The 16,310-nt window shown below is 33.9% G+C and overlaps 4 protein-coding genes across 8 annotated transcripts; 2 read left to right on the top strand and 2 right to left on the bottom strand.

The window, feature by feature from the left end:
- Positions 1-173: 173 nt before the first annotated feature.
- On the bottom strand, positions 174-3,332 carry LOC107265098 (phenylalanine--tRNA ligase beta subunit). Its single transcript, XM_015734150.2, has 12 exons — positions 3,175-3,332; positions 2,982-3,037; positions 2,705-2,859; positions 2,547-2,616; positions 2,212-2,478; positions 1,958-2,137; positions 1,677-1,852; positions 1,219-1,423; positions 1,058-1,138; positions 887-979; positions 534-813; positions 174-463 (listed from the first exon to the last, which is right to left on the bottom strand). Exons 1-12 carry the CDS (start codon positions 3,230-3,232, stop codon positions 309-311), a joined length of 1,776 nt encoding a protein of 591 aa, XP_015589636.1. The 5' UTR covers positions 3,233-3,332; the 3' UTR covers positions 174-308.
- Positions 3,333-3,610: 278 nt separating this feature from the next.
- Positions 3,611-7,639, top strand: LOC107265358 (peptidyl-prolyl cis-trans isomerase cyp11). Of its 2 annotated transcripts, XM_015734756.2 has the most exons (10): positions 3,611-3,806; positions 4,013-4,317; positions 4,395-4,482; positions 5,031-5,060; positions 5,168-5,313; positions 5,406-5,499; positions 5,643-5,895; positions 5,964-6,059; positions 6,139-6,875; positions 7,200-7,639. In XM_015734756.2, the coding sequence occupies exons 2-9, from the start codon at positions 4,035-4,037 to the stop codon at positions 6,826-6,828; spliced, it is 1,680 nt and encodes a 559-aa protein (XP_015590242.1). In that variant the 5' UTR covers positions 3,611-3,806; positions 4,013-4,034; the 3' UTR covers positions 6,829-6,875; positions 7,200-7,639. The 2 variants fall into 2 exon arrangements, with proteins under 2 accessions (XP_015590242.1, XP_015590241.1); XM_015734755.2 differs by having other exon boundaries at positions 6,139-7,639.
- Positions 7,640-7,872: 233 nt separating this feature from the next.
- On the bottom strand, positions 7,873-13,468 carry LOC107265357 (programmed cell death 6-interacting protein). 2 transcript variants are annotated; one of them, XM_015734753.2, is made up of 15 exons: positions 13,337-13,468; positions 12,548-12,858; positions 12,200-12,315; positions 11,942-12,069; positions 11,582-11,860; positions 11,408-11,509; positions 11,108-11,330; positions 10,902-11,025; positions 10,485-10,824; positions 10,269-10,412; positions 9,971-10,186; positions 9,733-9,882; positions 9,525-9,666; positions 9,273-9,449; positions 7,873-9,182 (listed from the first exon to the last, which is right to left on the bottom strand). In XM_015734753.2, exons 2-15 carry the CDS (start codon positions 12,751-12,753, stop codon positions 9,070-9,072), a joined length of 2,460 nt encoding a protein of 819 aa, XP_015590239.1. In that variant the 5' UTR covers positions 12,754-12,858; positions 13,337-13,468; the 3' UTR covers positions 7,873-9,069. The 2 variants fall into 2 exon arrangements, with proteins under 2 accessions (XP_015590239.1, XP_015590240.1); XM_015734754.2 differs by having other exon boundaries at positions 13,251-13,378.
- LOC107265359 (transmembrane and ubiquitin-like domain-containing protein 1) lies at positions 13,352-16,260 on the top strand. 3 transcript variants are annotated; one of them, XM_025082471.1, is made up of 5 exons: positions 13,456-13,585; positions 13,842-13,898; positions 13,957-14,279; positions 14,371-14,674; positions 14,733-16,260. In XM_025082471.1, exons 3-5 carry the CDS (start codon positions 13,976-13,978, stop codon positions 15,187-15,189), a joined length of 1,065 nt encoding a protein of 354 aa, XP_024938239.1. In that variant the 5' UTR covers positions 13,456-13,585; positions 13,842-13,898; positions 13,957-13,975; the 3' UTR covers positions 15,190-16,260. The 3 variants fall into 3 exon arrangements, with proteins under 3 accessions (XP_015590244.1, XP_015590245.1, XP_024938239.1); XM_015734758.2 differs by lacking the exon at positions 13,842-13,898 and having other exon boundaries at positions 13,352-13,497; XM_015734759.2 differs by lacking the exon at positions 13,842-13,898 and having other exon boundaries at positions 13,448-13,585.
- Positions 16,261-16,310: the final 50 nt, after the last annotated feature.

Raw genomic sequence — 16,310 nt, forward strand, 5'->3', positions numbered from 1 at the left:
TGGCGAGCTATTTTAAAAATGGAAATGTATTAGGAGTAAAGTTTATGCGTTAGGTAATAGGAAAACAATGTGAATGCAAATATTTGAGATGTTTTGTTAAAAATTAGAATACTGTAGTAACATATTTGTTATTATCTTTCAGGATTTTCCTTGATTTCTTTAAATATTCGAAATACTATTTATAACTGGTATATTATTAAGAAATAAATTTAACTATTTAGTTATTGAATTTGATACAAAAGTTTACAGATGGTGTAAATTTGCCTTTAATAAATATGATTTATTCAGAGGTGCTATGAAAAGCATCCTTATTCTAACAAACGCTCGATATTTATTTCCAGAGCAGAACACGGTAAATGCAATTCAAACTTATTAATCACATTTGGATGCAATACACCCATCTTTCCAATCACTTCTCCAAATACTACTATATCTGCGCAACGCTGTGGAAAATAAGTGGGATCTGCAAAGATAATGAAAATTTATCATTCTTGTGCTTTTAAGAATAACGTTCATTACTGTATATATCTTACCTTCGGCTGGTTGAAGATAATAACCTTCGTTGTCCTTATTGGAACTCCAAGGTACTTCAAGTAATTGCATTAATCTATCCAAAAGACCATGAATGACTTCGAATCCTGCAGATTTATTGCAGTTCACAGCACAGATACGCCTTTCGTTACGTGCACCGACATCAGCAGTAGGATCGCGTAATACGACATCGGAAACTTCAAACAATTTTTGTGGTAGAGGCATCTTCTTATTGGCTGCTATAGTTTTCAGAAGACCCGATAAAAGTGTTGTACGTGCTACCTAGAATGACTCAGTCCAGATAATGCTTTCGTTTAACACTTGACAATTTATATATGATAACTATTTTATTTACCTGAAATTCGAGAGTCTTTGGATTTGAAATGTGTACAGCAGGTTCATTTTTAATGTCATGACCCAGCTTGTCGGCAACATCTTCGCGGGAACACTAAAACAATATTCTTAATTGCAACACTGTAGAATTGGATGTATTAGCACAGATGAACTAGTTGGATGTTTGCCATACCAATGAAAAAGTTAATGCCTCTGTGAAACCAGCATGTGCCAACTCCTCGCGTAGCTGGTCAGACAGCTTGTTGAGTGGACACTACAATGAAATATATAGATTCCTCGATGCACCCTTTGATCATCACGAGGTAATATTATTTAGAAAAATTGCGTAAATACCTCCTCAGCTATTGTTGGCGTGCGTGGGACAGTTTTCTCTATTTTATTATACCCATATGCAATAGCAATATCTTCATAGATGTCACACGCGTGTATTACATCGTGCCTTGTCGGAGGCACCTGGACCAGCAGTCGATCCTGGCCTTTGACCTCTGTTTTGAGGCACATTTTTGAAAGTAAATTTGCCACTTGTTCTGGAGTTTGCCTGAATTAGTGATACTGGATTGGGATCTGTTGTTCATTATTATATAGTATATCGTAAACATTCCAAACAAGGAACGTATCACATAAAGAAACTAATTGATGTAATTCATGTTATAGACTCATCTCAAATCAGCATTTTGTATCTTGTACTGGTAATGTTCATTTAAGGCAGTTTCAATACTTCTAAATTCTTCGAATCTTATTAATGTTCTATTACCGTAACTACAGTGGATTATTTGTTAGATTGTCCTTACGTTATTCCAATGTAACCAGCTGCTTTATTGCTACTAATTTCTTCCGTACGATACTTCAATTCTGGATAGATGTATATCTTGTTGTTTGGATAAACAACTTCTACGGATTCGACCGTAAATTTCTTACTGCAATACTGGCTGAATGCGCATACTAAATTATCCAAAACAATCTTTGCCTAAAATTATAACAGTGAAACTGGGATGGATTTTTATATCTAGAACTTTCTTAACATTTACAGTGAAAGTGACTTTCAAAGAATATTATATCTATAGATTATTACCTTTGTGAGATCCGTTGCAGTACATTCTATAAAAATATTCTTTGTGTTCAGTGTAATTTTTGAATGATCTCCATTAATAATCGGAGGTAGTGATAAAACCACACCATTAGCATCATATACCACTGGATAAAATGGGCTATTCTTTATAATATGTAAATACTGCTTCAGCTGGGCATGATTCTGGAAGAGAAACATGTATTAATTATACTAATAGTTTTGAATAAATATAGCAGGATCAGTGGGAAAAAACTTACAGCATATAGATCCATGATTTGTTCACCAGTATATTCTTTTTCCTGATTAAGAGGTTTGAAAAAGACATCTTTCGGTGGCATAGCATCATAAGTAAATGGACCATGAATTGTATCTAAATCGTGGGTACCAATTGATACGAGAGTACGTTTTCTACATATATTTTGATGCAGCTTGTCTTGTAGATCAATGAAACTGTTATATGAATCTTTTGTTAATGTAACATTACGTAGAACAGCACCAACTATATGTTCTCTAACAGAAGCACACTGTAAAAATAATGTTAAAAGTCTATATCTTATCATTCGTCACTGAAATAATGAAATTATACACATACATTTTTTGTTATGATAATTTGTTGTATTCCTGCTTTTGGAGTTATTGCCATATAATGAGGTAACGGTATTCTGAAATAAAAATGATACATCTTAAATCACTCCATCCCTTTTGCTAATTGTATAGAGAAACCGTGAAATTATTAAGGAATTATAATACTTGTTCTCAAATACGAGAAGTCCAATAACAAGGCCCTCCAAACACAGTAGATCATATCGATTGGCTGGAATATCTATTCTATAGATTATTTCCTCTGACGCACCAATACTTTGCTCCGATCCTTGTTCTTTAGCGATCATTTGCTTTTCTGTCGTCTAAAGAATAATGAATACATAATATGAAGTATTGCCTATTCTCTGTAGAGTATCAAATATGATAAATTACTTGATTAAGATTAACAAATAGAATACAAATCCATAGATCCAATATTTCTTACCACTTCATCTAGCTCCAATCCATATTGAAAACACAAACTTTGAAATTCATCATCGGCTGAAATTATATATATATATTAAAATGTTATATTTTTATTGTAATTTTAAATATTAAATAGACAATATGGTACTAAGAGCAATGCTGGAAATATAAAACATGCATTTAAGGCACAACAACTAATCATCATCTCTTACTGTATACTTTTCCTAGTGCTTTGAAAAGCAAATCTCGCTTTACACCGATGGTCGGCATTTTTGAAAAATTCCTACAACTTTAAAATTTAATTTAAAGGTACAAAGAACTTAAGGTTAAGGCGTGATAATACTTGTGATACCAAAATCATCATTTTGTTGACTAGAAACGGGAATATGGATAGTTCTCGATAAATTGTTTATTTCATGCCACATCAAATTAAGCTCTATTCACAAATCACTCGGATATATTAAAACTATTGTTATAATTTCAAAATCATCAATTTCAATAATATAAACCTCATAATATAGAAAAATGATGAATTATTAAATATTCTACAGCTAATATATCGATTAAGTAGTGTCTAAACTTCACTTACTAATCATCAAGTCTCGTTCCCAGCCTCTAAATTTGCATGAATCAGGCAGGCATTTTCTATGATTTTGGGAACACTAAAAAAGTAAGTCTAACCTGAGGTAAACGGTTTCGGTGTTCTAAGCTTTCTAAGCTTTTGCTGATAATAAACGTAATATTTAATGTGCATTAGAGAAGTAGGAGTTTGATAATTGATTTCTGGACATTAGGGCAGAGTGTTGCTACCTTATAGCATAATTTGTTCCTGTTAGCACATCTAGTGAGTAAATTGTTATCTTGTCCATACTCGTATATCAAAATTCATGTGAAGTATTATTGAAAATATTCGTGTCTCACAATTATTTGTGCAGCTGGTATCATTCTAATTGTTATACTTTATAGTCATTAATTATTATTATTACTTCAAATCATATACTATATGCATATTATGAATTTCTGTCACATTTAATATTTTTCTATTTTCAGACAGCATATAAAACAGATAACTATGGCAAAAATCAATCCAAGAGTATTTTTTGATATAGAGGTGGGAGGACTTCCAATGGGGCGTGTAATCTTTGAGCTTTATTCCGATGTTTGTCCAATAACATCTGAAAATTTTCGTGCTCTTTGCACTGGAGAAAAGGGATTAGGGAAAACAACTGGAAAGCCATTACATTACATAGGGATAGTTTTTCACAGAGTAGTTAAGGATTTCATGATCCAGGGTGGTGACTTTTCAGTGGGTAATGGTACGGGTGGAGAATCAATTTATGGTGGAACATTTGCAGGTAAAATATTAATGGATTACAAATTTCACAGCTTTTTGAATCAATAAAATATTTATCATCGTATATGCAAATTGCAGATGAAAACTTTGATATAAAGCATAGCAAACCATTTTTGTTATCAATGGCTAATCGTGGTAAGGACACAAATGGTTCACAGTTTTTCATGTAAGTATTTATCCAAGTTTTCATTTCTGTAATTGTAATTAATAACATTCTTACTGTTTTCAGTCAAATGCATTTACATTGAAATTTGTATAACTGTCTTAATAACTCTAATTAATAATGGACCTTTTATTGCAGTTAAAAAGGAAAAGATAAAACCCAAGATTACACTTATGAAAATATGTTTACTCATTGCAAATGTTTAAATACATTCCATACTATATAGTTTAAGTAGGATATCATACAATGTATTTAAAAGCTTTTTCAGTCGTAACAATCAAATGGGAGTCCCTCACGCATAGCTTCATATATTAATTGAAAGGGAAATTTTTGGCTCAGGGTTTAGAAATATATTCATATCCTTCGGAATATATTGAAACAAGTTGAAAAGTTCAGCAGTCAAAATAAATCTGGAGGAATGAATAACTTCGCGCTGTTTCTGTGTAGTCGTGAGGGAAGGGTCCGTACATCACTACTACAACACAATGACCACTGAAAGCTGGCTCTTTCTGTTCACCACTCATCCCCTTAATCATGTTTTGTTGTTGTAGTACAACGCAACCAGCGCCTCACCTCGACAAGTAAGTTCATAATATAAATTTAAGAAGGCGAAGTGTGTCAAACACAAAAATGTTCACCTTGTCCTATCAAGACATGATTTTAATTCATATAAATTTCTTGTTTGCAGTGTGCATGTGGTTTTCGGAGAGGTAGTCTCCGGCCAGGAAGTCATCTCGCACATTGAGGGTCTTCCAGTGGATCGTATGTCAAGGCCTCTACAGGATGCCAAAGTTGTTAACTGCGGCGAGCTTGTGTTGAAACTCAAAACTAAAGGTGAGCGTAATATCGATTAATATATTATAACATTTTTAGATAAAATAATATAAATAAAAAATATGTATTCTTATTACTTTATTTTGTTACAGCCAAGAAGCGTGAAACGAAGGAAAGCAGTTCATCGGAATCCGATTCGGATTCGTACACGGGAAAGAGTAAGAAAAAGAAGAAGAACAAGAAAAGGTATACATAATATTAATTTAATAACTAAATAAATAATGGTAAGGTAATACGTTATGCTATATTAAAAATTGTCATATTGTCCTCTGTTAATTATTCGTGTCCAACAAAGCTTAATTGGTCATAACTACATTCACGAATTTTAGTAAAAAAAGGGCAAAGTCAGAAGAAGGTGAAATCCAGGAATCGGACCCCGAAGAAGAAGGAAAGCCTCATCCTTTAGTTTCCGTCACAAAAATCGATCCGGACGAGATCCCCGAGGTTCCAGCAAATAAATTTTTGTACCGTGCCGGGCCAACTAATAACGCTAATCAAAAAGAATTCAGGCAGCACTATGGCAGAGAGAGGATGCGTAGCCACAGAAAAACTGGGCGAGTCTTTAAAGGGCGAGGCATATTTGTAAGTAATTAACACTCCATTGTAAAAGTACCACTGTGTCTACATAACACTTTCCGTTTATTTTTCAGAGATATCGTACACCTTCACGTAGTCGTTCCAGGAGTGTAACACCGCCACATTGGAAACAAGCTCAAAATCGTACTATCAAGTTACACGAATTTCAGGTAAATATGATAAACCTTGACGATCTAAGTGAATCATTCTAAGAGATGACAATATGTTGATTTTTATTGAAAATTTTAGAAACTGGAGAAGGAACGTATGAAAAAGGAGGAGGAGCAAAAGAAGCGCGAAGCGGATCGTAAGAAGAAATTTGGAGATGATGACAGCAAGGAAGATCAAGGAGATAAAAATTCTAGTGAATTCGAGCGTAAATTCCAGGAGGAAAATCCTCTGGACAACCAGGATCTACCGGAACCAGGTTCACAAAATCAGAATAATGGCATGGCGTTGGAGAATAAGAACGGATCAGAATCCCAAGAGAAGCTAGATTCAAAACGTAGAGACGGTCGGTCGGATAGACGTAGTGGAAATCGTTCGTATAGTGATCGGTTCTCTAGACGCGATTCCAGGGATAGAGGCAGAAGACGAGGAAGTGGACGATCTAGATCGCGCGATCGTCGAAGATCTAGGGATTATGATCGTAGGAGTAGTCGTGATAGGAGAAGTAGGAGGTATTCTCCACGTCGTCGAGACTCTTATAGATCCAGCAGGGCTGACAAAAACAGTCAAAGACATAATGAGAAAAAGAACGACGATAACAAGTTGAATAGCTCTGACCCCAAGCTGGGAGTCGATTTGGCTACCCCAGGCAATGAAAAGCCTAAGGAACAGCAAGAGAATATTGAGGATGTTTCAAATTCAACTGCACAACCAAAATTCAAACGTCGCTCACGCTCCTCCAGCTCCAGTAGTCAACACTCTAAAGAATAAACTACTCACCTACGCACCATCTTCATTTATTTTTCTTGACACGTTTGGTAAGCTATTTACGGATTCACGTTTAGTATATAAAAAAGGATGTTTTAAACAAATAGCCAGAAAGATAAAAATAACTTTCAATTAATGAAATTTTGTGTGTACATAAAACCACAACTATTTAGTCTTGTTCTGCGCCGAAAAGTCTATTTGAAGTTACATAAGAACTGATTATATGACACGTGTTTATTATTTACTTATGTGATTAGCTAAATGCATTGTGGTTGCGTCAATCAGCAGTGTCGTCGAAAAGCCGTTTTAATTAATTTTTTACCATTGAAGATCCAACAAAATGTAACAAAATTTCTTTTTCTCTTCTCATTTAGTGTTGTTTATCTACCGAATATATCTATTGCGCATACCAAGGAATTTCTCTACATGAAGATTAGACATGTCACCATGTAACTATCGGTTAAGAGTTATATAGGTGACAAATGTTCTCACGTTTAAATATCATTGTATTTATTACTCGAGTAATAAAAATATGAAATTCAGTATGTTTTAGTTTAGAAAGATTGTTCAAATATCAGTTCAATTTTGCTAATTGAATCTAAAGCTTTTTGTGGATATGCTGTATTTTTCTGAACTTATTCAAGTTATATGTATTTACACTAGATAATAAAGTTCAAATGTTAATAGGGTTATACGTGCCTTTGAGACTCATAATCAAAGGTACATCAACTCTAATTGCACTGGCACAATTAATAAAGACATTCCTAAATATATTATTAAAAAAAAAAAAACAATAGAGAAAGTATTGTCTGTCCAAAATCATGTATACTGTACTTAAAAAATGTAACACTTTTAGAAACTTTTGCTTACTACTCAAATTAATATTTCGGTCTGCATTTTCAGCGTCACTGTAATCAAATACAACCTTATTAATGAGTGACAATTATTTTTGTAAAACATACTTGGATGGAAATACAAAATATACAATTCTATGTTCATTTTCTTTCGTAATGAACCAAACAAAATTTATAAAGAATTCATTCATTGTTGCAATACAGTAGTTCTTTATTATAAAGCCTAACCCTTATCATACATGGAATTATCCGTGCTTATAGAAAATATCAGTGACATAATTAGACATCCTCGCACCTGATACACCATAGTACCATGAATAATTTATTTTAAACAACAACTTCACTAAAATTTATATTCAAAGTTCTATCCTGTAATCATCACTTGGGTTGTTAATTAAAATTAAAAGAAAGCTTAGATAACAGACATACTAAAGTCAATAATGTGTTTATATATATATTATTTTCATAACAAAAATAAGCACTTTATTGAGGCAAGTCTCGTCTTACCATCATGGTCGGACGTTACTATTTGTATCTGGTTTCTTTTTTTCTGTTAAAGATATTCTAAGGCGGACTCAAATCACAATTTATTTAACATACCCTTTCAGAAGCCTGTTAAAATCTAAGTTTCATTGTTCTTCCGCTACCGCTACCCACATTCTTCTAGAGTATTTTCTGAGAAAATAACTACCTAACCCATACATATGTTGACAAAGGCCAAATTAAGATAGAATATGTATAATAAATATACATACTGAAGCAAGATTTCCTAAATAATAATAAAATTATTCTGTATCGATATTTCATTTTGCATCTGAGTTTATCAATTACATTTTTATTTAGTGAAGCCTCATAAAGAATTTGATCGATGAGTTTTGTTTCTTGCAGAAACATAATAATGTGAACGATAATACAATTTTATGACAGACAGTGCGATTTTTATTATTAATGAAATTTGTATCATTGCGATTGGCCAGCAATGAAATGGTAACAATATTCTAACTATTGATAATTGTATTTAAATAAATTCCTGATTTGATCAACGTAATATGTCAATTTTAGAATTAATATTCATATTGATATAGATTACAAAACATTGGCCACAGGATAGATTTTAAAAAAGTAGAGCAGTGCATTCTTCTTGATAAAACTTAAAAATTCTCAATGATCACATACCGTTGAATAATGATCATTACGAACATTAAACATCGATGAACGACAGTTTAGTAACAAATGCGAAAAATTATGGTCACAATCATTTTTTTTTTCCTGAAATCGTAATATTTCATAATCGCGCTTATGCTATTACGCGAAATCGCGATTATAATTACCATTATATATTTTCTTTTGATTATTTTGAATTAGAATTTCACTTTTATCGCTCACCGTCTCACCATGGGTTTTGTCCATGGGGAGGATTGGTACCTCCATAACGAGGAAACGTTGCGTAACCAGTATATGGGCCCTGTGGCTGTTGCTGCGGATATGGATAATTATAACCACCTGGAACATATTCGTAACCAATAAATACAATTGTTAGTTCAAATAATCACGAGTTCATGTAACTTTCTAAAAAATATGAGAAAAACGTACCTTGAGGTGGATATGGCATTGTAGCGTATGGATTGTAAGTCGTAGGCATTGGAGGAGGCACATAAGTTGGATATGGAGCAGCAGGAGTTGCACCATAGGGAACAGGCATGCTACCCTGATGCTGAGTCGGATAAGGTAATTGTGAACCACCTTCATTGCTAGACTGAGGCTGATATCCTACAGAAAGTCATTGGCAAAATTATTTACTGAAGTTATTCAAGTGGATAATATTGTTTGTGTTTTATTATTTACCTCCATGATGAGATGGTATTGTTGGCGTAGCAGCAGGTCCAGCATGACTCAGATTAGTCGTTAGATCTTTCATTAATTCTTCTTTCTCAGTCTTTCGTGCGAAGCAAAAATCGGCTATTTTGTTTTGGAAAACGACCAGCAACTGCAACAATATTTTTCTTTAGGATACTGATCAAGAATCGTTAAGGAATCTTCTAAGTATACTTACTTGAGTTAGATCATTATAGAACTTGGCTCCCTCCTGCAAGTTAGCCTTTAATTCTTTAAAAGCATCATAAGCGGCGGCCAGTTTACAGAGAACAGTTTCGCGCGAGCTGCCACTGCCAGATTGTTCACTTGTGAATTCAGCGTGTCGTGCCTAAATTTATATTAACATTTTCTCAAGTAGTATATATAATATGGAACAATGGTGTTTATAAAAATGAGTGTAGCACGGAATGTTTTACCTGAATATTAGAAATCAATTCTTCCTGACGAGCTAAACTTTCTCGCACTTGTTTCTGCAATGGTCCATAACACTTGCCAATACTTTCGACGGATAAATTAGGCTCATCAATTGTTCCATCTTTGGCCAAAGCTGAGAGGAAAGATGTTTTCATGTCAGTAGTAGCAGATTTCAATTCACTCTCGATTACATCTCTCTCAGCTTTAATAGTTTCCACCTATGAACAATAAGATCGTAATATGTTACATGAGCCAATTTTCTATCGAGGGCCGATATTAAACTGGAGGCTGTATATGTACCTCTTCCATTAATCTTCTTAGTTCAAAGACTACGCGACTTTCTTGTACACCAGATCCAATAGGCACAGCACTGGCTAGTTTATCTTCGTCTTGACTGAGAATTTCCATTCCTTCACGATGGGATTCGAATTTTTCACGTACGACCTGATTGATTTATTTAAAAGAGGTAAATTATTTTTGATCACGGTACTATTGTGCTTGTTGGGTAATAATCACCTTATCAGCAGTGACAGCATTATTTATAATTTCACGATACTTTTGAGCATTCATAGTAAATTGTTCAGTTAAACGAGAACTGGGTATTCTCGTCCAACGTTCTTTAAATTGCTCACGCAATTGATCATCTGATTCACGTTCTTCTTGTAGCATCCTTTCGGATTCGTCGAGTATGTCTTTGTTGCGCTGAAGTAAATCTGGCAGATCATTCATTGCTGTTTCCAAAGCCTTTATACCGCCAGCTACTCTCACGGAAGCAGCTTTCTCCAGTAACGATTGAGGAAGTTCAGTTCCACTTGTATCTTCAATAGCAGCGGGTAAATTCAGACTTGCCAGGACGCTGAGAATGACATATAATGTTGGAACTACATCTAGTTTTAAATAATTGATTATTAATACTCGAATTAAAGAATGTACCTGTTGAGCACTTGCGTAGAGTCACGCAGTCTTGTTATTTCAGCGTTTACGAGTTCATTCTTGCGAACTTCGTAAGAGGATATTGCATGATGGACACTGACTGGCAATAGTTCTTCGAAAGCATCTGAAATTAACAATATCTTACATTGTGTTGTTTATTGAAAAGAAAAAATTGTTTAAATAAATATTATTGACAATTAACGAACCTTTAAAGTTTGCACTGAAATATTCTGGCAATGGGAGCAGTTTTGCTACGCTGGCCTTTCCAATAGGCTCCAATGTTTTAATGTCCGGAATTCTCTCATGATAAATGAAATCATTATCTTTCTTTACCTCAGTTAAGTTTCTCTGAGCTTTATGGGCAAAATCTTGGAATAATGTAGGTTTGTTGGATCTTTGCTGTGCTGACTTGAAGAGTTCTACTGCACGCTGTTAAATATTCAAAACCTTTGTAAAGTTTCCATGTATAAAAACAAGGTTTATATATTTATATATAGAATTTTCACCTCCAGTCTAGCAATTTCCTCTCCAATTGTTTTATTAGCTTTGCAAACTAAAGCTTGATAAAATTCTGCCATTGCGCGGTAACCAGCTTGCTTTCCAGCTATCTGCATGTTCAATATCAAATGTAATATATAATAGTAGACGGATTCTACGAATAAAAAAATAAAAAATTTTACCAAAGGTACCCATTCCTTGTCCCAGAATGCTCGGAAGATTTCTTTTTGGAACAATTTGAGGGCATCAGCATATAATTCCTCAGCCTGAGCTGCAAGTCTAGCAACGATACTGTCTTTCATATTATCATGAATTGCTTTATAAACAAAAACTTCTTGCGCTTGTGCTAACATCAATGAGGATAGTGCACCAAGGGTTTCTGGACTCATGTCAGGTGTGGGTTCTTGTTGAATAGCTAACATGACATTGCCTTTTAAGTAATTAAAGATCCCAGCTGATTGCTAAATACAGAAATACACACTATTTTATAAAAACCATAACAATGACATTTATACTTTCTCATATAAAATATATAAACTGACCTGGAACAATTTAGCAGCCAACTTTAAGCCTTCGTCGCTATCAAGCGACTGTGTTGCAGCTACTGAACTTTGTAAAGCAGCAATATTAAATAGTACACATACTTTTTCATAAGCTAATGTACTTATTGCTGTAAATGAAAATGTATGTAAATTATTCACGAGTCTTTTCATCAAAGTTACAAAGTGTAATTTACAAATTTCTTATCATATCAAAATATCTATGTAACCATACATAGATATATTTAAATTCTTCCTTACTTAAACTCAGCTTTCCTCCAAAAATCGTACGATCAAAAGCATCCTTCCATTTGAAAGGGATCTGAAGTTCATGTGTAGGTATTTTACCTTCCAGGGCACAAATCTGATCATAGTAGCTATAAATGAAAATTAAACAACTATAACAACCACCTAATATTGTTTCCAAATAATACAATGAAAGCACAATGGAATACTCGGTTCAAAAGTTACAGAGAAGACCAAACTCGACATCAATGATTTTATAATGATATAGCAACAGAAGAAAAATCTTATACTTTCTCGCAGATAAATTAAACAAGTTCTACATGTCTATACGGATATAACGATTGATTAATAAATGAGTCATACCTGTAAATAACCTCCAGGGAGCTTTCATACTTTTCAAAGGCACGCCACAAAGCATTGTTTCGCAGCTTACTAAATTCGTTTATGGCCTCTGTATAATCTTTCTGATTTTCAGCAGAATTATATGTCGATTTAATAACATTGGTAAGCGGTTTAATAACGTCCACATCGGACGGTTTTTTAAGAGGTATCGCGATCAGCTCTGCCATTTTGACGTATATGCCAACTGATTACTCTACCCCGCCGTACTTCTTCTACTTTACTTTTGAATCACTCGAATCTCCAGTATCGTATCGACGAATTTACTGACCCTGCTACAAAGTAAATGAACAATAAAATTAATACTCTTTGCCGAAATCAATTTTTGTTACACTGACTTTTAGTAGGAATTCGATAAAAACTTTATCCTTCGTACTTCAAAATCACAGAGAAAAAGAGCGCCCAATACACTTAATTTATACGAGCATATCAAACGAAAGTATATATGTATTTTAAAAGTTTAATAAAAGATTACAAAATGCGGTCAATTAATATCGCTGCAATTTTATGTTGTAATGTAGGAGATCTCGATACAATACAAAATTCACTGTTAATATTTGATAATTATGCTACAACAAAACTGATGATTTTTTAATTTCTATTCTCGATTATTTCAAATAGCGTTATACTTTAAATGAATAATTTTAATAATCCGACAATTATTTACACTTTCACGATTGGTGTTGTAGCGATGAGGGTCATTTACAAGGAAGTGTGTCATGTTAAACGTGTTTTCTACACGCTCGATCGTACCTGAGTTTTGTATAGAATTACTTGTGGATCCCTCGTACAGGCACGTCGCTGTCTGTCGTATAACTATTTGCGTCATCTCCAGATGTTTGTAGATGAGTTTTATAATTTTTTCGACGTGAATTTAATACTATCGTGCCCTTGTGTCATTTTTCTAAATCCAGGTGAGAAATAGGTGGTAATTAAGATCGGGTTTGTACTGTTGTTGTTCCATGATAAACGTCAGAAGCCATATTTTGGAGTAGTGTATAGGTAAAAGTTTATTTTAAAATGCAAATTATGCGTAATGCTCTTCCCTACGAATCATCATGAGGAATGATAAACGCATTACGTATCAATAAAAAAAATATACTTCAACATCTGGATAATATCGTATCCATTTTGGAGCCTAATATTTTTACCTCTTGAAGGTTAACAGAAAGAGCATTATTTTCATTGCTCATACTTTAAAAATATTCAAGATTTGACTAACCTTAACTATTAATATCATGGTATGAATTATTTGAAGACTGCGCTATGTATGTATTTGATTACTGCTGTAGTGTCTTCAGTGAAATTGCATTAGGTGAATATATATTTTTGGAAAACAAATGTACAAAGGTATAATATGTTTGATATTGCAGATTTATTTTAAAGAAAAAGATGTCTTATATCGAAGGTGTAGGAGATGAAGTCACAGACTTCTTCATTATAGTGGGTGTTCTGTTAGTGGGATGGTTAGCATGGCGGTCTACAAATATTGCTGATCAACCATTGATACGCACAGTACTTATTCTGCAACATCGTACACGCACACGTATTGCTGAATTGAGAGCTAATCATCAATCTGTGGATTCATCAAGTCGACCACCTAATTTAGAATCATCTTTGGATGAGTCAGCAGTATCAAACGCAAATGATAATAATACAATGGAAATACAATGTCCTATGCCATCATCAGTTACAGGTACAATCAATATTTTCCCATACTATTTGTAATCTAAAACCTTTCTGTATAGCTGGTAAGTTACTGTATTCTTTCAAACTTTTATATACAGCTACAGAGAACATGCCAATACAATCTGACACAACTGCAACAGCAGCCACATCAGAAGATGTTCTCATTGAAGCAATGGACTCATTCAATAATGAAGACTCTGGCTTAAGGCATAGAACACCCAAGATAACTACTTCAGAAACTACAACAAATATAACAGAAGCAGCATCGACTATAACAGAATGCACGAACGAGGAATCATCATCGATAGATGGAAATCAAATCAGTATAAAACTAAAATTTATCAATGAGGATCAAAAAATGGTAACAGGAAGCCTTAAGGAATTACTTGGTGACTTTAAGAGGTAAGATTAATTAATTTGTCGTCTTCTAACTTTTTATCTTATCAATTTAAAATTACAGGAGACATTTTCAAATAGAATTAGAGTCTCAGAAGTTAGTACGACTAGTTTTTAATGGACAAGTACTACAGCCAGATAGTCAAACGTTAGAACGTTGTGGCTTGTACAATAATTGTGTGGTCCACTGTCTGGTACATCAACCACGTCCAGCATCAATACCACCTTCTCAAACTACGTCATCGGAGAACTCATCCCCATTGTATTTTAATCCTCAACCATTCCAAGATATACCAGCAGGAGCTGGTCTAAGTGTAGTGCGTGCTGAATGGGACCTCAGCAGATTATTAGTTAGTATTTTAACCCTTATCTTAGGTCTCGCCTGGTATTCGCGTTATCATTACGCCCAATTGTTCACTGCAACAACAACGCTCGCACTTTACGGACTCACTGCAATATTCACAGTTTCTCTATTTGGCCATTTCTTCCCTGATCGAGACAGTATCAGGAATCTCGAATAAATATCCTGCGGACCTCGCATGTTCCTTGCCCTTTTTTCGTTAAGGTTTTGTTGGATAAACACGACCATCTTATCACACTTCGCATAATCTCAATAGACAATGTAGCTCTATAAGTTTTTAAAAGCAAGTGTGTGATTAATACGTATTTTTAAAAAAACGGGTATCATCTAGCACCTCAATTCGTTAGCACGGATGAACCTAACGACCTGGTCGCGTATGCGAGAACGAGGGTCTCACTAAAGTCTTTATGAAAGAATTTTTCTTCCTTGTTCTCCGTGAAAAAGTTGCGTAACGTGGTGAGATTTGTAATTACCAATTCGATATGCGTCTGGATTTTCATGTATTGATTAAAAGAACAAAATAAGTCAGTCCTAGATTAACGAATGGAAGGAAGAAATGATAATATTTAATGTTACGAAACAGATTGAATTGCAATTTATGTTAACGCAATAATTTTTTTTTTGGAGCATCATAAAACTACCAAAAATACTTTATTTCTCGCATCATCGAAGGGTTTGAATGATATTAAAAGTCATATGCTAATTGGATAACGGTGTACGTGATATTTTTCTTTTCTTTTAAATAAATAAGTTCTATCAAGAAAATTACAAGAAGAGCGACCTGTTCTCTTAACCCGCGAGAAGGTGTGTTATGATCTTTTCTATCACGCGACTCGATTCAACCTATAAAATGATGCATTCGCAGGTTAGTAATCCAGGATGACTGTGGAACGAAATTGATCGTAAAAAATTGAGTAGCTAAGGCTCTGCAAAATGAAACCCGTTGCAGAGTAATCACTGCTTGCAAGAACATTTACGAGGTCAATATTTTAAAAATGTGTTATCATATGTCAGATTTTATGATTAAGTGCACTGTCATTGACTGGGCCAAAAATCTAATGACATTTCATGTTAGAAGTCTTATTCGAGGTATCATGTAAAAAGAAATAAGGGCCACATTTACAAATATCTTTGTAATACGATTTATCATTATTCTCTTTTGTTGTAAATTGTAATTAACTATTACGTTGTAATTATTTTATGCATTACGAATAAATGTCTATTTATTTGATACTGAAAACTAATTTTACCTACTTGCACCTGGGGGATATCATTTCAATA

The sequence above is a fragment of the Cephus cinctus genome, unplaced genomic scaffold (assembly GCF_000341935.2).
Source record: "Cephus cinctus unplaced genomic scaffold, Ccin1 Ccin1_scaffold0215, whole genome shotgun sequence".
In the NCBI taxonomy this organism is placed as follows: Eukaryota; Metazoa; Arthropoda; class Insecta; order Hymenoptera; family Cephidae; genus Cephus; species Cephus cinctus.